This window comes from Symphalangus syndactylus, chromosome 8 (assembly GCF_028878055.3).
Source record: "Symphalangus syndactylus isolate Jambi chromosome 8, NHGRI_mSymSyn1-v2.1_pri, whole genome shotgun sequence".
NCBI classification, from domain to species: domain Eukaryota; kingdom Metazoa; phylum Chordata; class Mammalia; order Primates; family Hylobatidae; genus Symphalangus; species Symphalangus syndactylus.
Window position 1 is genome coordinate 41,480,070 of NC_072430.2, and position 24,490 is coordinate 41,504,559.

The following is a 24,490-nucleotide window of genomic DNA, read 5'->3' on the forward strand; positions in this document are numbered from 1 at the left end:
TAACCGCCCTGGTCTTTTTTTAAAAAATGCCCTGGCCAGCTGAAGCTTTGCAAATGGAGCTCCGCAACTAAATCCCATGGGCTGCAGCAGGAAAATAGACTAAAAAACAACAACAACTAAGAATGGTGGGCTCTGGCCAGGCCTCCCACAGCCAGCAATAAGTAAAGAAACACAGTCTGAAAATTCCAAGACTGGGTCGCTAAGGCATTTGTCTCTGCTGAGTTCCGAGAGGCCAAACCACACACACAAGAACGCGTGTGCACACACATGCACACGCACACACACATATACACAGGCACATGGAGCTTGGCAGCCCCTAAGTTCCAGAGCCGGTAATACAAGCCATGGAACCGACTGCCAAGACAAGCAACAGAATGAGCCAGGCCCGGTTTCATTGGCCACCATACGCTGCATATGGCCCGGGATGCAGCCAAAACAGCGTTCTCACCCTCCTCAAAGGCATAGGAGACCCTCTGTTTTCAAACACACCTCCACAGAGCCTTAATTAAAGGAAAATGGAAAAATAATGTGCCTGCTGCCCTCCCCTGCCTATAGGTATGCACACACACATACTCATATACACTCTCTCCATTTTTCTCTTCCTCCCATTTCGGTTTTAAACATAATTCATTCGCATGGAAAAATAGCAAACTGCATCCTGCAGCAGAAAGGCAGAAAAGAATGTAGCTTGCCCTCAACCCTGGCTCTGATAGCTCAAGTTGAGCTGGGGCTGAATGAATACAGAGCAGGCCAGCCTAGAGTCGGCGTTGGCCCCTTTCTTTCCAGAGTGGAGCTGGAAACAGACACTCGAGAGAGACAGCCCATTGCAACACCAGTAGCCCCACGACAAATGAGGCCCAGAGAGCCTATTCCTGCCAGGGATTCTGCAGGTTGGAAAAAATGCCCACACATCCTGCAAACAGGTAGGGAGATGACAACAAACCCAGGGAGTCAGGAGGAGCATTCCCTGGTAGCTGCAAAAGTTAGGCAGTGGGTGAGTGGGGAGACCCTTATCCAAACCCTTCCTAGGGGGCATTGTCACCACTTTGCAACACATCTCCTTGGAGGTGGCTGCAGCCAACCTAGGAGAAAAGCCAGAGGTCTATACACCCATGACTTCCTGCAGCCCTTCAAATCACACAGCACCCAGCTCTTCAGGAAGATTCTGGAGCTGCCTGCAGCTCTGAACCAAAGCCAAAGTAGAAGGGAACAGAAGAGTCTTTGAGAAATCCATCCTCCCTGCTCTAAACAAGGCAAAACCTTAACCACCCAGAGGTATGAGAATAGATTTTGCTTCTCTTCCTGGATCCTCAGGTTTATATAAAATCAGAGCCACTCTCACATCTGATACCTGGTTAAACTCTCCCCTAGAAACCTGCAAAGGAAGATAAGCCATCCATCCAAGCTGCAGCCAGATTTGCTGGAAAGGTAAAAGCAATGGGAAGTGTTTTTTAAAACCCTCAGGGAAGGATGGTTGGGGGGAAGGGAGATGATATGCGAACGCAGTTTCTATCAAGGGCTTAAAGGACGTTTGGGTACAAATGTACCCAAACATGGTTCAAAGCTTCCCAATTCCTGATGCTCCTCAAATTAAGACCCTAGGGAGAGACCACCAAGATTTAAGCCTGGGTACACACGCCTAAGCAGGCTGCAAGCCCTTTCTGAGATACAGACCTGAGCACATTTGCCCTAAGCACACGTGGTCGGGCCAGAGCCCCATGCCCTGGATTCCAACAGGGAGGGCAGCACCCTGGGCAAGGGCCAGGCCATCTTGCAACTGGAGATGACCCAAGGGGGTCAGTTGATTTCTCCTTCCACCAGTCTCTCCATCCCTGCAAAAGAGCCAGGACCTCCCCATCTTCCCCAGCCTCCTCATCTTCCCTGCTCCTCCCACTGATCCAGGCAAAGCCTGGCTCTGCCATCCCAGGGTCCAGGGGTCCAGGTGGAAGGCCCAATCCACCCCCACACTCTCCCACCCCCCACTGCACCCCTACCCCTTGACTACCTCCTTTGAGGGGAGGAGCAGAGGAGAGCCTTCTAAGCTGGGCTGGGCAAGGGAGAGGCTGGTTACCTACAGGAGCCTGCTTGCCTCCTTATATAACCTGGCGTGGGAGACAGGAGAGCCCAAAGGGGACCCCGGCCACCCCTAGATCCCCTCTCAGCCCAGAGCTCCAAAGCAATGGCCATGAGAGAAGCTGCCTTCATTGGATGGAAATCCCGAGCCCTTCTCAATACTCTCCTCCGGGTCCAGGTCCTCCGGGAGTCGCGCTTCCTCCCTGCCAGGAGGTCCTTGTCATCCCTCCACAATCTAACTCCCACCCCAACCCCGCACCTCCCTGGCCCTTCACCCTCCATCTCCACCCGCACAGCCCGTCTCCGCGGGCAGTTTTCTCCCCACTCACCCCGCCTTCCCCGCCGCCCGAGGAGAGCACCTCCCTGCAAACGGACGGGGGAGGAGAGCGCGGGAGGGAGAAGGAGGGAGCGCCCCGGCTGCCCAGGGAGCGGACGGAGACTCCCGTCCCGGGGCGGGAACCAAAAGGAAGCCTCGGGCTGCCGGGCGCCTCGCGGGAGGGGCTCGGCTGCAGCGCCCGGCGCTGGGAAAGCTCGAGGTCCCTGGGCTGCGGGAGCCTCCCCGCGGGGCTGGGCTGGGGCTCCTCGCGCTCCGCCCGCGCGGGGGCGGCCGTCCCAGGTGCCCGCGCCGCGCCCCGCCCCGCCCGTCCTGGCGCCCCCAGCGCGCGCCCTCGCACCCACCGTGCAGAAGCTGCGGGCGGAGGCGGCGCCCCCGGGGCCGGGGCCCGGGCCCGGCTGCAGGCGCCGTGCCCGCTCCGCGCCGCTGCCTCCCGGCCGCGGAGCTCCGCCCGGTGCCCAGGCCTGTCCCGGCCCGGGAGCCGCCGCGGCGCCAGCCCCGCCGCCGCTGCAGCGTCCGCCGCCGCCAGCGCCCCCCGTCGCGGCCGCCGAGCGTCCCTCCCGCAGGCTGTGGCGGGCGGCGGGACGGGTTGCATCAGCCCCGGCTATATAGCGGCCCCTGGGCGGCGGGGAGGGGTCGGGAATGCGGAACCGGCCGAGCTGCCAGCTCCAGACGTCAGAGGGGGACGGAGAGGAAGGGAAGGAGGGGACCGGGGAGGAGGGGTGTGGAGCCGGCGCTTCACACCCACTGACCTTAACCTCCCCCGCCGCCTTGGGCGCCCTCCTCCCGCGGCCGCTCGCGCTCCTCTCCCCACGGGGGCGTCCCGGGTTCCATGCAGTCCCCCGGCTCCGCCACCCCACGGTGCAGGAGCGCGCGAGAAAGCAGGACGCGGCGAGCGGTTATGTAAGCGCACCCCCCGCGCACCGCCGCCCGGCTTGTGCCCGCCAGGCAGCAGCAGCCGCAGCCCTAGGAGGGAGACGCGAGAGGCCGGGGCCGGGGGACAAGTCAAAAGCCCCTTCACGCACAGCCTGTGTTAACCATGTACCTCGGTCCCGGCGCTTCCCCCCCAAACTGAGAACGACAGGGAGAATTTCCGCACAGTTTCATCCTTGGACACTTCAGGACTGAGCGGGTGAGGAGGCGATATCGCCAGCCTGCTTTATTTTTCGATGGAGAAGGTTGGGCTGAGATGAAGGCATTTGGGGACTCCTACCCCTACCCACCGGCCCCCGCCAGCGCCCTTAGGCCCCGAGGTGGTTCGCTGCACCAGCCTGCCCTCCGCTAGGGCTGCAGCCTGAGACCGTGGCTTGCTCTACTGCTGGCACAGTTTGACCCTTGGGCTTGTACCCTGCTCCAGCGGGCTTCTCCTTTCCACTCCGGACACAGCAGTGAGCAGACCCAGCCCTCAGCAGACCCCAAGTGGCCTTCTTCCCCGTTACAGCTTCAATAGCCAACCCCACTCCCACCTTCCATCCTTCTAGAGAGGAAATGGTGAAGGGGACTCCAGAGGGAAGGCGACATCCATGGTGCCCTCCAGTATACAAAGGCAAAGACACAGAGCCCTCAGGTAGAACGGGGTTCCCTAGGTGGCATCTCCTACCTCCAGAGCTCCTGGGTACCCATCGAGCCCCCTACCTTCTGCCTAAGCCAGATAGGAGTGACGATTTTTATACTCAGCGACTTTCGGCCTCCTTCTGAGAGTGATGTCAGGTCATCACTCATAGAAGAGAGGAAGTGAAAGAAAAAGTTCATGCCTTCTTGGAGTGCAGATGCTCAGAGTGAAAGAAACAACAAGACTTGAGACAGATGGGTGCAATTGAGCAAACCCGAACATGCATGTCTCTCTCATGTGAGTGAGTGCATGAGACTTTATTCTCCTTATTTCCCCAGTGCAGTGAAATCTTTCTGGACAAAAGAATTGCGCTAATGGAAGGAGAGACAGACCAAGTCCCAATGACATTGCCTGATCATTTTCACCTTCGCCATCAGCAGTCTCCCTCACAGCATTGGTGTGGGCAGGTAAGAAGAAAGCAAAGCCCTGAAAGAATATACATTGGAAAATGAGCAGTAATTTGATATTCTTGTGGAAGAGCATGACTCTTCACCCCAGAAAGGCCAATGACACCTTTCCTACAGCGTAAAGATCAAAGCCAGGGACTGTGAAACTGCCTCATGATGTTTCTCCCATGAGACCTGTGTCTGGACGTTTATATGGAACAAAACATGGAACAGAGGCAATACTACTTGATGTGTCTTCAGCTGGGGCTTTGGATAAACTAAACTGATCTATTTTCAGGGACTAATAATTAGGGTGTGTTCTTAGAGCGCGTCCTCTCTAGGGCCTGTTTTGGACTGTGGCTGGGCCACCAGCAGTCCTACTGGGCCTTTGCTTCCCCCACAGATTAAATATGTTACAGGGGTGGCACCAAGGGGTGACTTGGGAGGTCTTTAGTCCCCTCTACCTCCCTGTAATCTCCATTAGATCTTCTCTGTTATTTGATATGGATGTTTTTCAATTTCATATAGGATGCTGTAAGAACACAGCTTCAAGGCCTCCCTTCCGGCCACATACTCCCTACTAGGCCCCTCCACGTAGTCACTGCCTCTGGGAGAGGCTAGAGGGAGAAGCCATAAACTGGGTCCTTTATGCAGACATTGGATGCTGGATGGAGCTGATCTAACACTGGCTCTTAGGGACAGACAAGTGACTCAGCCTAAGGGAGTTTGAATTTAAGTTTCCTATCACAACTAGAAAAGTCCTGATTAACACACCCAGCCCTAGTCAATGGACTGATTGAGAGATCGTCATGTATCCCAAGAAAATCTCATGAGACTGGGAATTTTGTGGATCTGCTGGAAAGAGAAGCTGCCAGAAGCCACCACGTGAAAGGGATCTACTGAGAGTGAAGATAATGGGAGGAAGAGTAGAGCCAAGCCACGGAGGGAAAGACAGATCAAGTTCCAATGACATTGCCTGAGTTCCTGAATTCAGGCATGCCTGACATCATCCTGACTTCTGCAGGTTTTAGCTATAGGAATCAGTAAATTATGTCTTACCCAAGGCAGTTTGAATTTGGGTTTCCTATTACTTGCAATTAGAAAAGTCCTAATTAATACATTGGGTTTTGCATCTCTGACTTATGTGGACTATTTCATTTTAAAGTTTAATGGAGATTGATGAATCCCAAGCTCTTCGCAAAGAGGGGAAAACTGAAATGGTGAGGTAAAATAATGAATTCCCCAGACCTGCTCCTCCAAAATCAAAGGAGAAAGTGATAGTTCTGAGTAATCGGCCAATCAACTAGTCTTTATCCTAGTATTTACTGAAAATCTATCATGTACCTTCAAGGTACACAAAGTTTAAGACATGATTTCTCACCTGTTCTATGTCCCATCTAATTAGGAAAAATGATTTACAAACTAATGAATAGCAAGACCAAGAGTAGCTAAGAGCTAATGATGTGACATAGGCTGTAAACACTGTAGGAGTTGAGACAGGCTTGCTGCTCCAGTCTCTACTCAAATTGTATAGACCAAAATTGCAAACGCGTAGCTGGCAGGCTGAAAATCTGGCTTTTCTGGCTTCAACCTTAAATTCGTATTTTTAAAAAAGACAGGCATGGTGGTGCTCACCTGTAGCCCCAGCTACTCAGGAGACTGAAGCAGAAGGATCATTTGAGCCAAGGAGTTCAAGTCTGGCCTAGGCAACATAGCAAGACCCCCATCTCAAAAAAATAATTGTAGAAAAAAATATATTTTTAATATAGCAAAGATTTCATATAAAAAAATCTAGATTTCAAGCTTCTCTTTTAAAAATATCAAAGTCAGGCAACATTGGGCATATGTAATAGTCAGGATAAGCTAGGTTTTGCTGCAATAACATATCCCCCCAAACTCATTGACTTAACAAAAGAAAGGCTACTTCCTACTCACACAAGACAACTGTGGATTGAGGTGATTCTCCAGGGCAGCTGTCTTATAGATGATGCCTCAGTATTGATACCTTCATATCAACAAGTGCACTCACAGCCACCATGGCAGAGAAAAAGAAGTAGAGAGGGCCGAACACTAGCAGTGAAATCTTTCCTCCTGGAGTGACATACATCACTTTAGCTTACGTTTCATTGGCCAAAGCAAGTCACATGGCCATTCTTAATTTCAAAGATGCAAGGAATCTCAGTCCTCCCATGGACCACAGAGGAGAAAGGAACCAGAAAATAGTAAACAATTAATATCTGCCACAGCATGCACTTCCTTATGGCAACAATAGGCTGGAGCCCACTAGAAGCTGCCCCTTGAAATGGGATTTAAACACCCAGTTTGACACAGTCTCCACCCAGCCTGCCTAGCCCTTGGGGGCATTTGATTTTGCAAGTCCTGGTATAGATAAAGCCAATCTCAATATCAGTCTTTCAGATGTCCCTGGTGATCCATGGAGTTATCACACAGTTTTCAAAAACAAATGTTTTGCTCTGCTTGAAACAAAAACTTATGCCATGCAGAATTCTTATGATGAAAAGCAGGATGGTATCATGAAATCAAACGTGAAGTTGAAACTAGCTGTTATTGTAGTCTGCAAATTACATAAACCTGTTTATGGTGATTTCTTCCTGTTGCTCTTCCCTCGATCAATCAAACACCCACCAGGAGAAACAAGCCTCCCAAGCTCTTCCCTGGAGTGGTAGTGACTTGGGAAGGGGGGTGGGGGATGTCTAATTTAACATTTTGAAACATTTATATATATATGAATATACATACATATAGATGTGTGTGTCTATATAAATATTCAAGGCTAAAATATTTGAGAAGAAAACTTGTGAGCTAGGAATGGGAAGGCTTCTCTTCCAATGACCACCAGTGAGAATGTTATAAAATATGTCTAAAGGTTTAAGAATAAATCAGCATCCACACAAATGTAGCCATTTCTTGGAAAAGCCTAGCGTCTTCTGTTTAATCTCCTAACACAGTAAAGTTTTTGGAGGATGAAGAAATGGTAACTTCTCTGGTTAAAATGCTGGAGCAGGCTGAGTGTGGTGGCTCACACTTGTATCTAGCACTTTAGCTGGCCAAGGTAGGAAGCCAGCCTAGGAAACATAGCAACACCCTGTCTCTACAAAAACAAAACAAACAAAAAAAAAACTTATTAAAAACAAAAAACAAAAAAACGGGGCATGGTGACATGTGGCCAGAGTCCAGCTATTTGGAAAGGTGAGGCAGGAGGATGGCTTGAGCCCAGGAGTCTGAAGGTCTGAAGTTACAGTGAGCTGTGACCACTCCACAGCACTCCAACCTAGGTGACAGAGTGAGACCGCCCTGTCTCAAAAAAAAAAAAAAAAAAAAAAAAAGGCCAGGTATGGTGGCTTATACCTGTAACCCTAGCACTTTGGGAGGCTGAGGCAGGAGGATTGTTTGAGCTCAGAAGTTCAAGAGCAACCCGGGCAATATAGTGAGATCCCATCTCTATTAGAAAAAAAATTGCTGGGGCAGTTGGATTTAGGGAGAGGAGGAGTATAGTTGATGTATGTTGTTCTCAGCATTCCTTTCTTTGGAGAACTACTTCTCTCCCTCTTCCCTGTGGCCCTGGAGGGGCCTCATTGCCCCCATCCAGATGTGAAGGGTGTGACCTGAATTGGCCAATTAGAGTAGTCCATATCCAAAGCCATAGTGATTGGTTCAGGGATGGGCACATGACTCAAACAGGGCCAATTAGAGTGTTCCTTGAGATTTGACATCTAAATACCAAGGAAGAGAGGGGTTCCTTTCCTTTAAAGTACCAGTGTATGAAGGTAGTTTGTGGCTGTGGATGGCCACTTTTTCTGTCGTGACAAAAGCCTGCCTGAGAAAGAAACCAACACAGAGAGTTAAAGAGAGCCAAGACATGGAAAAAGAGAAATAGGCATGAGATTATCATTTGAGTTCCTGAATCTCTAATATGCCATGAAAACATGCTGAATTGGTCTTAGAACTTCACAGTATTGAAGTTAATATAGCCCCTTTCTCTTTTTTGCTAAGGTGGTTTGAGTCAGGTTTTCTGACAATGGTCAATAAAAGAATGCTGAAGAATATGTGAATAAAATGACCCAAAGTCAAGCTTATAAAGGAGTGCTCAACTGACACCATGGAATTTTATCGGTTTGCTATTCTTGCCTCATCTATCACATGCCACTCAACCTCTGCGAGACTAAATACAGAACTGTACTGAGTGCCTTCTCACCGCTCAGGATTCAGTTAGTCATTTAAATGACTTAGTCAGACAATCTTGTTTGAAGTTTGCTATGAGCCATGCACCACGTGCCACCCTATTTGAGGAGGCCAAGCAAAACCGAAGAGATCATCCCTGCCCATAAAGGATGACAGACTAGAGGCCCAAGAAGATGAATAATATTCATAAAAATGGGGAAATGAGGACCTGAGTGATTTAGGGAAAACCTGATGCATATGCATTCTGCTTCCAGAATATTATGTTTTAAAATATGTCCTGAAAACACATGGAGAGAGGATAAAAGGCCCAGGTTGAGGATGTCATTGTGTAGGTCATCCATATATAGGGGGTTCCTGAAGTTGACACCAGGATCGTAAATCCTGATCAAACTTTTTTAGATGAAAGATGATGTTTTAGTCATATTAAATTTTAAATCATAGGTGATTAACAAATAAATCTTGGGTTAATAAATGAATGAATGAGTGAGGCCAGGCACAGTGGGTCATGCCTGTAATCCCAGCATTTCAAGAAGCCACGGTGGGAGACTCACTTGAGGCCATGCCTGGGCAAGATAGCGAGATTCCATTTCTACAAAAATAAAATAGCCCATTGTGGCTGCGAGCAGTGGCTCACACCTGTAATCCCAACACGTCGGGAGGCCTAGGCAGGTGGATCACCTGAAGTCAGGAGTTTGAGACTAGCCTGGCCAACATGGTGAAACCTGGCTCTACCAAAAAATACAAAAATTAGCTGGGCATGGTGTTGCACACCTGTAGTCCCAGCTTCTGGGAAGGCTGAGGTGGGTGAATCACTTGAACCCAAAAGGCAGAGGTTGCAGTTAACCAAGATTGAATCACTGCACTACAGACTGGATGACAGAGTGAAACCTTGTCTCATAAAAAAAAAAAAAGTGCCAGGTGTGGTGGCACACACCTGTAGTTGCAGCGACTTGGGAAGCTGAGACAGGAGGATCATCTGAGCTCAGGAGTTTGAGGCTTCAGTGAGCTATGATTGCACCACTGCACTCCAGCCTGGGCTACAGAGCAAGACCCTATCCTTTAAATAAATAAGTAAATAAATACATAAATAAATAAATAAACAGAAGCTAGTCTAGAACTCAGTCTTAGGAGATAACAGTTAGGAGATAAAAGGTGTCCCAGAAGATCAAAGAAAAAAAGGCACAATCACAAAATTGCGAGTCTCCTCAAATCCCCTCTCCTTTAACACAGGCTTCCCAACTATCATGAAAGTCAAACCAGGTTGTCAGAGATAAGATCTGAGATGAGTTTGTGGTATTTGCTCAGATCTGAAAGAGTACATTATAGCTATAAAAATGTACAGTCTAGAGAGGCCTCAAGTTATTTTTAAGAGAGGGTTTAATCTGAAAATATATGCATTAGATATTATACTACAAAGATGTTTTCACTTTGCACTCACACAATGCTGCTTCTAGGAAAACCAAAGACCCTTCTCCACATTTTCTTTCTTCTTCATCCCCGCCTCCCACTCCCAGAAGGTGTTGCTATATAGGTTGGTTAGATTCTTCCATAAAATGTTTGGGGCTGGGTGTGGTGGCTCACCCCTATAATGCCAGCACTTTTGGAGGCCGGGGTGGATGGATCACCTGAGGTCAGGAATTTGAGGCCAGCCTGATCAACATGGTGAAACCGCATCTCTACTAAAAATACCAAAAATATTAGCCGGACATGGTGGCGGGTGCCTGTAATCCCAGCTACTCGGGAGGCTGAGGCAGGATAATAGCTTGAACCCAGGAGGCGAAGGTTGCAGTGGGATGAGATCACGCCATTGCACTCTAGCCTGGGCAACAAGAGCGAAACTCCATCTCAAAAAAAAAAAAAGTTTGGGCCTCAGTTTCCTCAACAGTTAAATGAGGACAATAATGGTCCCTACATTAGAGAGTTTATATGAAGATGAAATATGATCTTATGAAGGACCATATCAATACCTGCCACAAGCCCAATATATTTGGCTGTATTCATCACCACCACCACCATCACCATCATAACCATCAACATTATGGTTCAGTCAATTCAAGTCCCCTACTTTGTCACCTTCTCAGATGGGTCAAACCCACAGGGATTTCTCCCTCTTCTGACCTTAGCTAGCATTTCCCTTCTAACATCTAATCACATGCCATTTAAAATGTTTCTCCTTATTTCACATATGCATTATCATTCCAACATGCTTGAGGTTATCAGTAGGGACAGTATCTTAAAATTTTTAAACTCCTATAGCACCTACCATGTGCTGAGCTTATGTTTGGCACTCAATGTGCCAAATATATGATTGCATTTATTTAAAAATGGAAGGAAATAATTTCTTGTGTATCCCTGATAATGTTGAAAGCAGTCTGGGCTCTTGGCACTTAAAGAATACTTGTTGCACAGATGCTTTTTGAGCAGAGATGTAATTATCAGTCACACCTTATGCAGCACAAACTTGTAGAATATTAAAGCGAGGAAGAGGCCATATTTTACAGATGAGGAAATTGAGGTCCCCACTGATGACACAGATCTCATTGAACAAAAGTTATGGTGGAAATAATTCTCGGGACTCTTTTTCTGCTATGCATTTTAAAACAACCACCAATAAAAAGTTATTTCAGCAAATGTTTATTGAAGGGGAAAAAAAGTCCCCTTAGGTTTTCTGCGGGAGGTAGCGTTTCCCCTTGCACTCAACAATTTGGTGGTGTGGTAGAGAGAGGTGTGGGGAGGAGCCAAGGGGGCCCCTATGACTGGGCTGTTGTGTAGGCCTAGGCGGGGGAGGGGTGGGATTTTCATTTCTTGGAAGCCTCTTCCAGCTCCAGGCAATCTGGGCCAGGTTTTGACACCTGCATGTCTCAGCACCCTGTCCTAAGTCAGCCAAAGTGTACCTTCTAGAGAGCCACCCTCCCCGCTCAGTCCCTGAGCTCCTGGAAACTCACCCCCGGAGACCAGAATAGGTCCCCATAGACCAGAAAAGGCCCCCACACTCGGAGCTGGAGGAATTGGCTCTCCTTGAAAAACGAGGATACGATTTTGCAATTAGAATGCACTCCTGTAAGAGGAGACACCTCTGCGCTGGCCTCAGGGGTGAGCTGGAGGTGGGAGGTGGGCGCTGAGGGCGGTCAGAAGGCCTCTGGAGGGGACCTTGGGACAAGGGCTTCTTTGGTAGCCCTGGCCAGGTTCACAGCCTTCCTTTCAGGTTTTGTGCCCACAATTCCCCCACCCACCTCCTCTTGCCAGCGTTTTTCTATCTCTTAAATACACCTTCCTAATCCTCTCCTTCCTCCTTTTTAAAGCCTGCCTTTCCTTTCAAATACTTCCTCAAATGCCAGCTTGTTATGTTTGTGCCCTCCCATGTACGATCCTTCACCAAGAGCTCTGAGAGTATATTTCAGACCACAGAGTTGGATTTTTATTCATTCCTTCATTCAGTCATTCATTCATTCAATAAATATTTGATTATTTCTATGTGCAGGGCTCACAGCACCATGAAATGATGAGGAAGACTGGCCCAGTCCTTAGATGGATGAATAATTAGCTAATTAACTAAATAATTATGAGCATAAAAGGGAGTTTTGAGGGGTGTTAAGAGACAGGTAGAAAAACCATTGGATCATTGGAAACTTGAAAAGAAAAATTAAAAAATAATAGTTAAAAATAAATAAAAACCATTGGAACCAGCCTTCCTCCCTTTGTCAGAAACTCTTAATCAAATCAGCTTGGTGCCCTGGGACTATCCCACTCCACTGGCACAGGGGCAGGTACTCTTTTACAAGCTCTTCCTACATGGCCTGGCACAGTGGCTCACACCTGTAATTCCAGCACTTTGGGAAGTCAAGGTGGGAGGATCATTTGAGGTCAGGAGTTGGAGACTAACCTAGGCAACATAGCAAGACTCTGTCTCCACAAAAAATAAACTTTAAAAAGTTAAGGGCAGAAAAAGAATAAAAAGTCTTCCTAAGTAACTTGTTTTGGGGCAAAGAAATTCCTTCTGCCTTTCCTTCTTCCCACGGGTCAGAGTTTCAGAGCCAGAGGGGGTCTCTCCAGACTCCACTGCCCAGCCATAATTCTTCCAGAGCCATTGGCCCTGTTGGTGTCTCAGATTGGCCATTTACACAGTTTTCACATGTCTGGCCTTTTAAGATTAATGTATCATACAAGGCAGTAGAATACAGTGGTAAATAAAGAGTGTGGACTCGGGGACTAGACTGCCTCTGTGTGCATCCTGTCTCCGATGCTTACTAGCTGTGTGGCCTTGGGCACGTTACTTAACCTCTCCATGCTCAATTTCATCATCATTAAAATGGAGTGTGTATGATAATACCCAATCCATAGGAGTGTCATGAAGGTTTAATGAGTTCCTGCCCACTTGGAACAGTGCTTACCACGTAGTAAGGGCTCAGGAAGGCAGCTCTTGGGTGCCATGGTTTGGCCCTCCTCCAGCAAGATATCCAGCCGTGGCTCCTAAAACTCAGCCTGGCTCGGAGTCTCAGGCTGCTGCTTGCCTAGGAGGAGAGGCTGAAATTTTTTCAAGGGACAAGCTGCTGGCAGTAAGACTGCCTGGATGCTAAATAAACAAAGGCACTGAAAGATGTGTTGTCTCTAACACCAGGCGCCTCCCCAACTGTCCATTGCTCAATGAGAAGGAAGCCCAGAGACCTAGTTTTAACCCATTTATGCCAGAAGTTGCAATTTTTTTGTGCAAAAAATTAGAACTTAGCGATGACTTTGAGTAGTAGAATATAAATAACTCCCATAAGCTTAGTGTTCCAATAATGGAACACTAGGCATAAATGGGGTAAGCAGGGCTCACTTACAACTGACTTCTTCTGTGACTCTATAAACAAAGATCATTTCTATGCTTCAATTCCATTTTTTAATGGCTGAGAATAATATTTGTAGAATCATGGAGTTTGAAAGAACATTGGTCTTAGACATTCCATATTACAACATCCTAATTTTCTTTCTTTTTTTTTTTCACCCTGTTGACCAGGACCCTTAATTTTCCATCTAGGAAACTGAGATCCATAAAAGTCATGTGACATAGGCAGCCTGGGGTGGTGGAAAGAGTGCTAGATTTAAATCCCAGGGCCATGGGTTCTTCTCTGAGACTCATTATCCCCTTTGGTAAAGGGAGGGTAGTGAGTCCTACTGTGTAGGGTCACCATCAGGACTAAATAAGATCAAACATGGATGTGCCTAACCCCAGGGCTACTTGTGGTTGGATAGGGACTGAATAAAGGCATTTCCCAGTGTTGCTTGACTGGTTGGTAATCCCTCCCTTACCTTTTTTACAGGGTTTCCAAAAGAGTAAAGCAAAGCAAAGAAGAAAGACTTCTTTGAGGTCCAAGTGTAAAAACTTAGTTTCTGGTTCTTGGAAGTTTTTATTTTAGGACTAGACCTCTCCAAGAAGAAAGGGCTACCATTATCAGTGGAAAGTGAGATGACACCACTAGACCTTCTGTCAGAAGAAGTCTTTGCAGTTGCCTTTTGGGGACATCCATTCCTTGGGTTTGTTGTTGTTGTTGTTGTTGTTGTTGTTGTTGTTTGAGACAGGATCTCACTCTATTGCCCAGGCTGGAGTGAAGTAGCATGATCTTGGGTCACAGCAACCTCTACCTCCCAGGTTCAAGGGATTCTCCCACCTCAGCCTCCCAAGTAGCTGGGGCTACAGGCATGTGCCACCACGCCCAGCTAATTTTTGTACTTCTTGGTAGAGATGGGTTTCACCATGTTGGCCAGGCTGGTCTTGAACACCTGACCTCAGATGATCCACCTGCCTCGGCCTCCCAAAGTGTTGGGATTACAAGCATGAGCTGCCATGCCCGGTCACTCCTTGGGTTTTTACAGGCTATGGCAAAAAGAATCTTAGTTCAAGGATGACTTCTTGGTCTTTTGGGTCAAGGTCGACTGTAATACCTGCTCTTAATTACATTAATACCTGATTCTTTATCTGAAAACAGCATATCTCAATTTAGGTTCTTGGGACCTAGAAAGTATGTGTCCTTTAAAAGGAAACCCTAAATCACCCATGCAAACTACTTGTATTGATATGCATATGTGTAAATCCCAAGCACAATTATGGCATTAGAGCTATTTGGGAAAATGTTCCATCAATATTAGATGCATTTAAAGTAAGCAACAGAACATCAGAGTTCATCAAGGGTTCTCGACTAATCTGTCAGAGGCAGTGGTTCCCCTGGGAAGGTGACTCCCTGATGATATGATCCCCTGAAGACTGAACACCCATCTTGGCCTAATCTAGCACTGATCTTTCTTCCCCAGAGTGACATCAGAAGCAGCACAATGTTTGACTGGTTAAGAGAAGAAGGGGAATTGGGGTCTCCACCAAGGCACTCAGTCAAATAAGACATGGGTATATCACTGTTTTTCCTGCCTAGTCTGTTGTCATGGGCTAATCAAGAGGTATTTTCTCTGAGCCTCAGAATGTGGGTAGACTTGAAAGCTCTGACTCTGAAAAAGGTCTTCCACCCCAACACAGTGGAGAGAATTAGTCCTGTCTGGTGTCTTACTGTCCATCCTGAGTGCAAGGGATTGCTCTGTCCAAAAGGTAGTGACAGCCAATCAATTGGAATCAGCTCTTAAATGTTAAATGGTAGCTAATACTGGTTGACCACTTAGCACTATGCTACATACTTTAGATTTATTAATTCACTTAATCCTCACAGAAACTTGCAGTGCAGGCACTATTATTATCCCTATTTTACAGATGAGGAAACTGAGGCACAGAATGTTTAGCTAACTTGTTGATGGTCACAGCTAGTTAGAAGTCAGAGCCAGGACTCAAACCCAGAGAGTGTAGCCCCAAAGCCTTGCTCTTGATCGCACATAATACAGCATTTTTTGTTGCTTGTTTGTTTTATTTTAAATTGACATTGTTTCTTAGAGCAATTTTAAAGCAAAATTGAATGGAAGGTATAGAGATTTCCCACATACCCCTGTCTCCCCCATTACCAATATCCCCCACCACAGTGGTACATTTGTTACAACAGATGAACCTACATGAACACATCATCATTCAAAGCTCACAGTTTCATTAGGGTTAATTCTTTGTGTTACCTTCTATGGGTTTAGGCAAATGTATAATGACATGTATCCACCATTGTAGCATCATACAGAATAATTTCATTGCCAAAAAACAATCCTCTGTTCTCTGCCAGTTCATCCCTTCCTTTCCCCTAACCGTGGCAACCACTGATCCTTTTATTTCTCCTTTTACTGCCTTTTCTAGAATGTCACACAGTTGGAATTATACAATTTGTAGCCTTTACAAACTAGCCTTTGTCACTTAGTAATATGCATTTACAGCTCCTTTATGTCTTTTTTTTTTTTTTTTTTTTTTTTAAGACAGAGTCTCACTCTGTCACCCAGGCTGGAGTGCAGTGGTGTGATCTCGGCTCACTGCAAGCTCCGCCTCCCGGGTTCACGCCATTCTCCTACCTCAGCCTCCCAAGTAGCTGGTACTATAGGCATACGCCACCATGCCCAACTAATTTTTTGTATTTTTAGTAGAGACAGGGTTTCACTGTGTTAGCCAGGATGGTCTCGATCTCCTGACCTCGTGATCCAGCTGCCTTGGCCTCCCCTCTATGTCTTTTCATGGCTAGATACCTTATTTATTTCTTAGCACTAAATAATAGTTCATTGTCTGGGTGTACCACAGTTTGTTTATGTACTCACCTACTAAAGGACATCTTGGTTGTTTATGAGTTTTTGGTAATTGTAAAGAAAGCTGCTATAAGCATCTGTGTGCAGGTTTTTGTGTGGATCTAAGTTTTCAATCCCTTTGGGTAAATACCAAGGAGCACAATTGCTGTATCATAGGTTTAGTTTGGCAAAAACTTGCCAAATCGTCTTCCAAAGTAAGTGACTATATCATCTTGCATTCCCACCAGCAATGAATGCTGAGTTCCTGTTGCTCCATGTCCTTACCAGCATTTGGTGCTGACAGTGTTCTGTATTTTGACCATTCTAATAGGTGTGTAGTGGTATCTCACTGTGATTTTACTTTTCATTTCCCTGATGACATATGATGTTGAGCATCTTTTTATATGCTCATTTGCCATCTATATACCTTCTTTGGTAAGGTGTCTATTCAGGCCTTTTGCCCATTTTTTAACTAAGTTGTTCGTTTTCTGATCATTGAGTTTTACAGTACAGTGTTTTTAGGGCCACGCTTATGGAAGTCATAGAATATCATGGATGAGAGGACTCCAAAACAATCCAGTCCATTTCCCTCATTTTACATATGTGAAAAATAAGCCTCAGAAACACAGAGGTAAAGCTGATACCAACGCCCATGAGTTCTGTGCCCCCTCAGCACAGTGCATGTGATGGGGCCATTTCCTTGGTGAGCAGTTAGTGCCTGGGTACAGGAGTCACACCTGGCCGTCTGTCTGTCCTTCCCCCACACAGTGCCTGGCACACGTTCAGTGAGTGTGTGGGGGAGGAAGGAAGGAAGGAATGCCTTCCTCTGCCATCTATGTTCCCTTTCCAAACATCTGGCCCTTCTGGCCTCTGCTTTAACCAGTGGGAGGAGAGAAGAGAATGAACATTCTAGATGTTCCACGGTGCAATGGTGGGGGCAGAAGCCAGGCCAGTGTAATTTTTTTTTTTTTTTTTTTTTTTTGAGACTGAGTCTCGCTCTATCGCCCAGGCTGGAGTGTTGTGGCATGATCTTGGCTCACTGCAACCTCCACCTCCTGGGTTCAAGCGATTCTTGTGCCTCAGCCTCCCGAGTAGCTGGGATTGCAGGCACCCACCACCACACCTGGCTAATTTTTGTGTTTTTAGTAGAGACTGGGTTTCACCATATTGGCCAGGCTGGTATTGAACGCTGGACCTCAAGTGATCTGCCCACCTCAGCCTCCCAGAGTGCTGGGATTACAGGCGTGCACCACTGCACCTGGCCTAGTGTAATTCTTAATCTTGCTGTGCACCAGCATCACCTATGGACCTTGTTAAAAACTGGATGCCAGAGCCCATCTCTAGGCATTCTGATTCCATACATCATTTTCATGTTTACTGTGTCCCAGGTCCTGGGCTAAGCCCTTTACACATGTTATCCTAGTTAATCCCTTCTCATGCAATTCTTTGATATGACCTTGTTATCACCCTCATTCTGCAAATGAGGAAACTGGAGTTCAGAAAGGTTAAGGAACTCGTCCAGGGTTACACATCTAGTTTCTGTTGGAGCCAAGATACTAATAAAAACAACCCAACTGCTGTTAGAGTTGCTGGCCGGCCTCTCTCCTGCACATGCACACACACTGAGGTCTTTACACTCAACCCTGTGCAACCCTACATTGTGAGCCCCTGAGCGGCAAATGGCAGGGAGCACCAGATCATTCTACAAGGGCCCCAAGAGCTCAACATGAGGGCCAGGATCAGTGCCCATCTGCTCTACCAAAAAGCAGAGATCAGGAGCACCAGCCCCTGCATTCTAATTTGCAACCATTCAGAGGAAGCCCTCATTCTTTTATTTTTAAAGATATTTAAGTCAGTTTTCAAATTGAAGTATAATACACGAACCAAAAAGCACACAAATCTCAAGTGTATAGCTCAGTGAATTTTCATGAAGTGGACACACCTGGTATGTTAGTCTGTTCAGGCTGCCATAACAGAATACCATGGACTCAGTGGCTTATAAACAACAGAAATGTATTTCTCATCATTCTGGAGGCTGGGAAGTCCAAGATCAAGGTGCCAGCAGATTTGGTGTCTGGTAACAGCCCACTTCCTGGCTCATAGTTGGCCATGTTCTCCCTGTGTCCTCACATGGTAGAAGAAGGAGAAAGCTCTCCAGGGTCTCTCTCTCTCTCTCTCCCTCTTTTTTTTTTTTTTTTTTTTTTGTTGAGACAGAGTCTTGCTCTGTCACCCAGACTGGAGTGCAGTGGCCCGATCTTGGCTCACTGCAACCTCCACCATGTTGGCCAGGCTGGTCTTGAACTCCTGAACTCAAGTGATCTGCCCACCTCGACCTCCCAAAGTGCTGGGATTATAGACGTGAGCCACTGTGCCCAGGCTGGGGTCTCTTTTAAAAGGGCATTAATCTCATTCATGAGGACGGAGCCCTCATGAGCCAGTCACCTACCAAAGGCCCCACTTCCTAATACCATCACTTAACCACTTTGGGGGTTAAGATTTCAACATGGGAATTTGGGGAAATAAACATTCAGTCTCTAGCACCTGGTAACCCACGCCACTTATTTTTAGTACGATGTTATCACTGTGATTGGGAGGCATCTCCAGTTATCTTAAGGGGTTTCATCGAAGAATTTAAAGCACTTTTTAAATTGAATTTCGTATCACGGATAACTGTCCTTTTACAGAAAGGGTATTACAAAAACAAAAGAAAAAGCAAGCAGCAATAACAACAAAAGCAACAGAGCATTGCAAGTCTAAAAAGACTGGAAATCACTACATTCCTATTTTAAGTAAAATGTGAACTTTTTAGGTGTCAGGTTGATATTCATTCCCATACCTAGACCAGGCGTGGTGGCTCACACCTAAAATCCCAGCACTTTGGGAGGCCAAGGCAAGAGAATCACTTGAGCCCAGGAGATCAAGGCCAGCAACACAGGAAGACCTCATCTCTACAAATAACTTTTTAAAAATTAGCCAGGTGTGGCAGCACGTGCCTATGGTCCCAGATAGTCGGGAGGCTGAGTCAGGAGGATCACTTGAGCCAGGGAGGTTGAGGATGCAGTGGACAACGATCACACAACTGCACTCCAGCCTGAGCAACAGAGTGAGACCCTGCCTCCAAATTAATTAATTAATTAAAATTTAAATATTTATTCCAAATACTTAAATTATGGAAGGGGTGCCTCTTCACACATTTAAACAAATTGGTTTTCTTCCCAGGTCATTCAATGCAGAAGTGGCAGTGAAGGGGAAGACCCCACCACCTGGAGCCTTGTTTAAATTTCCTATGGCTAAGTTTATCCATCTCACCATGTATGAGTGGCTCTGCTCGCAGAGGTCAGCCAGAAAGGCAGGATGCTAATGGTTCCAGCCCAGGCTCAACAATCAGACAAGCTTGCTTCAAGTCCAGGTTCTACCACAGCCCAGCTCAGTGACCCTGGGCAAGCCACTTCATTTCCACGAACATCAGTGCCCTCGTGTGTGAAATAAGTCCTTGTATGTACCTTCTTTCATTGTAGTGAGGATAAATGAGGCATGTCGAGTGTTTATTACAATGCCTGGCGGGTTGATGAACTATTCCCTCGTTGTTATTATGATTCCTGCGTCCTGTATCATGGAAAATATGTAGGAAAAGAGGGTAGTCCGTGTGGATTCAGCATCAAGGCAGGGTGGAAGAGAGACAGTGAAGGGAAATTCATGGAATAAATTCCTACCTACATGGAATATTTGTCACTTGCCTTCAGGCCCTGAGTCAGGTATCACTGATGCTTGGAAAATATCGAAGGGGCAAGTTTATTACTGCAGGTCAGCAAAGAGACTTCCGTGTCGAGTCAGAAATAAAAATGTTGATTCCTGGGTTGAATCCTGGAAGCCTACAGTGTCAAAGCCAGTAATGGGGTGGTCCCTTAATCTAGAGGGTCTCTCAACCCAGTCTAAATCAACGCTGTCAGCCAGGAAGTTACAGCTTGTCTTCAGAAACACTCAGATCAACATGAGATTGGCTCAAGGAGGGGTTGCCATGACAACCAGGGGTCAGTTCTGCTGGTAGAATTTGAACCTCCCCTCCCTGCCACACACACACACACACACACACACACACACACACTACTCAGGCCTATCTTGCCAAGTGCCTGGCTCTCACAGCCACAGAAGCTGGGGTCCTGTGGGTAGAACAGAGCACGTGTCCCTGCCCATTCTGCCACTCTGCACAGCACTTGAAGCTCACAGCTCCCCAGGAGCCTTATTAAACTGTACTTGACGGAGCTGAAGGCACTCTCAGGATAATTGCTCTCTCAAAATAGCTTGCTGGAAATGATCAGCTGTGGGGCCCCCGGGAATCAGGTGGGAAGCTAAACTTGGGCTCATCAAAGCACCAGGGAGAAGGGGTCCTCAGTGAATCAAACACCTTCATTCTACCCCTGTCTGTCCTGTCCCCTGAATGTCCTCCCGTAGAACTGGCCTACTAAACTCTCCCCACTCTGGTGTTAGAAAATAAAAGTTTAGGGGTTTCTATTTCCCAGGGCTTTTGCATACTAATGGCTCTTGAAAATTAAAATACTTTCAGCCTCAAGGAAGAAATCTCTTAATAGGGGAATTTCAGACTCCCTGGAAATGGTGACAGACAGGGGTGGGAGTAGGAAGCAGGTGGGGAATGATTCAGGGACACAGTGAGAAACCCCTTTACCCAGAAGACTATAGTTCAGGTTTAAAGTCCAACGGGTCTGGGTTTGAGTCCTTCCTATGTGACCTTGACTAGGAACCTCAGTTCTCATGTCTATAAAATGGGGCCATAACACTTAACTCGTATAGCTGTTAGCACAAAGTCTGACACAGTATCTCAAGGCCTCAAGATAGGACCAGCCAAGAACAGTATTGTGGACCCCCAGCCAAGGACCACGGTTGGTCTAACAGTCGGGGCCCGGACCAGGGTGTTCATCAGTAGAACTATGTCCCGCTACAGGAGTATACAATGGTGGAGAGAGGGGCCTGAAAGAGGAGCAAATTAAATAGCCAATGCAGGGATGCAATTATAAGTGGTTGGTGTTTCTTTCTCCCAGTGGCGGAGGCTGAGAAAACTTGAGAGCACTGAACACTCAGAGTAGAAAGAACGAGAGGAGGCGCCAAAGAGGGCAGAGACAGGGAAGAGGGAGGACACCTGCCCAGTCAGTCATTCCCTGGCCTGGGACTCCCAAGACAGAAGCACTGCCAAGTAAAATGGGTCAAGGGAAGAGAAGGTAGCTGACAAAAGACTTGCTGTCTCAGCAGGATGTCTCAGGCATGGCAGTGGCCAGTTTTAATATGAATGATGTATGGCCGCCCATACCACAAAGCTATCGACTGCTGCTCTAGCTAAAATGGGCTGGCTCTTATAAAACCAGTGTAGCTGCTAGTCACAGGGGATGCTGAGCTAGGAAGAAGAATCCCAGTCAATTTGGGGGAGATCTAGATTTGAGGCCAGCCCCCTAGGTCCCCCACCCCACCACTTGGTAGGGCCATTAAATCATGCTCTGCTAATCCCTTCCCAGGGAGGAGTCAAGGCACCAGCAGCCTCTTTAACACAAAGGTTTCAGGAGAAGCAGAAAGGCCTGGAGCACTATGGGGTCGCTGTCATGGACAAACTCAGCGACCTCCCAGCAGGGAGAGGAGAGACCCCAGGCCCCACAGGCCAGGCCCTGCAGCCAGACGGGGTCCCTGCCTTCCATAATTGTTTGTGGGAGGCCTTTGCACCCTCTGCCTAGATTTCTTTTCCTCTGAGTCCTCACTCTGCACTCCTATCCCCTTTAGTCTGGCTAACTCCTCACACTTCAGATTTCAGTTCTGGAGGCACTTCCTCAGGGAGACCTTTTCTGACCACCACCCACCGTGACATTCGTCAATGCCTGGACACTCTGTACACTGGGGATCTCCACTCTGTGGCTGTTACCACAGTTGGAATTCTTTGTAGATTTTTTTTTTTTTTTTTTTTTTGAGACGGAGTCTCACTCTGTCGCCCAGGCTGGAGTGCAGTGGTGTGATCTTGGCTCACTGCAAGCTCCATCTCCCGGGTTCACGCCATTCTCCTGCCTCAGCCTCTCAAGTAGCTGGGACTACAGGCACCCGCCACCACGCCTGGCTAATTTTTTGTATTTTTAGTAGAGACAGGGTTTCACCGTGTTAGCCAGGATGGTTTCGATCTCCTGACCTCGTGATCCGCCAGCCTTGGCCTCCCAAAGTGCTGGGATTACAGGCGTGAGCCACCACGCCCGGCCTGAAAAGGGGATGCTTTTACACTGTTGGTGGTAGGGTAAATTAGTACCACCTCTATGGAAAAAGTATGGAGATTTCTGAAAGAACTAAAAATAGAACTAAAATTTGGTCCAGCAATCCCACTACTGGGTATAAACACAAAGGAAAAAACAACAAAAAAAAGGCATTATATAAAAAAGACACCTGCTCTCATATGTTCACTGCAGCACTATTCACAATAGCAAAGACATGGAATCACCCTAAGTGCCCATCAGTAGATGACTGGATAAAGAAAATGTATCTATACATGGTATTCCATGGAGCGCTACTCAGCCATAAAAAAATAAATAAAATCATGTCTTTTGCAGCAACACGGATGAAACTAGAGGCCATTAACTTAAGTGAAATAACCCAGAAACAAAAAGCCAAATACCATATGTTCTCACGTATAAGTGGGAGCTAAATGATGTGTACAAATTGATATAGAAAGTAGAATAATAGACATTGGAGACTTGGCAAGATGGGAGGGTGGGAGGAGTGCAAGAGATGAGAAATTACCTAATGGGTACAATATACACTGTTGGGGTGATGGTTACACTCAAAGCCCAGATTTCACCACTGTACAATATATCAATGTAATAAAACTGCACTTGTACTTCCCAAATCTACTTTAAAAAGAAAAAGAACTGAGTATCTGGTCCCTAGTCATAGTCTAGTCTTAAGCAATGCTTCTCACACTTTAATGTGCATTCAGAGCATGCTATGGTTTGAATGTGTGTCGCCTCCAAAACTCCCCAATGTGGCCGTATTGAGAGGTGGGGACTTTAAGAGGTGATTGGGTAATGAGGGCTCTGCCCTCATGAATGTATAATTTATTCATAGCTTAATGAATTAATGGGTTAATAGATTAGTAGGTTATCATGAGAATGGGACTGGTGGCTTTATAAGAGAAGGAAAAAGCCAGGCACAGTGGCAAGCATCTGTAAACCTAGCTACTTGGGAAGCTGAAGTGGGAGAATTACTTCAGGCCAGGAATTCAAGACCAGCCTGGGGAACATAATGAGACCCTGTCTTAAAAAAGAGAGAGAGAGAAAAGGAAGAAAGGCCTGGGTAGCACACTCAGTCCCCTTACATGTGATGCCTTGTGCTACCTTAAGACTCTGCAGAGTCCCCAACAGCAAGAAGGCCCTCACCAGATGCAGCCCCTTGACCTTAGACTTCTCAGCCTTCATACCTGTAAAACAAATGTCTTTTCTTTATAAATTAACAAGTTTCAGATATTCTGTTATAAGCAACATTAAAGGGGCTAAGACAGAGCCCCCAGGGATCTTATTAATGTGCAGATTCTGATTCAGCAGATCCAGGGTAGGGCCTGAGAATCTGCATTTCAAACCAGCTCTCAGGTGACTCCGATAAGGAAGCAGCCAGAGGGAGGGAGGCCAAAAGGCAGACTTGGAGCTGGCTGGTGAAGGTCCTCAATGTCATACCATGGAGCTTCCTTAAGGACTTCTCTCTCTTTTTTCCAGAATTTGGAAATTTGTTTGAAAAGAGATGAGACTCCAGGTTCTGGTATCTCCACTGTATGGGAAAGCAGCTGAGACACAGTCACATTTAAATAAACTTTCCAGAAACTGAAACTTAGCCCTCCAAGTGCCAAAGTGGTTTTTCTGATTATTGTTTTTGGTAGAAAGATTTCTAATGTTATTAAATATTATTTTGCCTTCTTTTTTTTTTTTTTTTTCTTCTTTTTTTTTATTAATTTTTTTTGCATACAAAAACAATAAACATTTTCTAAAAATACATACAAACAAAAAGATGCGTATCAAACATATTAGGAAGGTTGCACATGGGAAGTCGGGGAATAGAAATGGGGGTGGGAGTTAAAATAAATGAGAGAGGGACTTTATATGGATCAGTGATAATAACTCAATCCTCTATTTGACAAAGAAGAGGGAGAAGGAAGAGGAAGAAAAAGAAAGTGGG

At 46.6% G+C, this 24,490-nt stretch overlaps 1 protein-coding gene and 1 long non-coding RNA gene across 9 annotated transcripts in view; one reads left to right on the top strand and one right to left on the bottom strand.

The window, feature by feature from the left end:
* JDP2 (Jun dimerization protein 2) overlaps positions 1 to 4,547 on the bottom strand; it is a 43,788-nt gene extending 39,241 nt beyond the window's left edge. Inside the window, exon 1 of one of the 8 annotated variants that reach the window (XM_055288740.2) lies at positions 4,043 to 4,547. Coding sequence is in view for 2 of the 8 variants with exons in the window: in XM_063644330.1 (XP_063500400.1) it covers positions 1,675 to 1,876 (202 nt within the window). In the remaining 6 variants the exon portion in view is untranslated. Of the gene's footprint in view, positions 1 to 1,674; positions 1,949 to 2,005; positions 2,023 to 2,402; positions 2,654 to 2,751; positions 2,990 to 3,159; positions 3,241 to 4,007 lie in introns of those variants that run through there. The other 7 variants (XM_055288741.2, XM_055288738.2, XM_055288739.2 and 4 more) reach the window with 7 other exon arrangements.
* Positions 3,354 to 5,542, top strand: LOC134737306 (uncharacterized). Its single transcript, XR_010122072.1, has 2 exons — positions 3,354 to 3,539; positions 4,298 to 5,542. It is a non-coding gene; the product is annotated as an uncharacterized lncRNA (long non-coding RNA).
* The last annotated feature ends 18,948 nt before the right edge of the window (positions 5,543 to 24,490 follow it).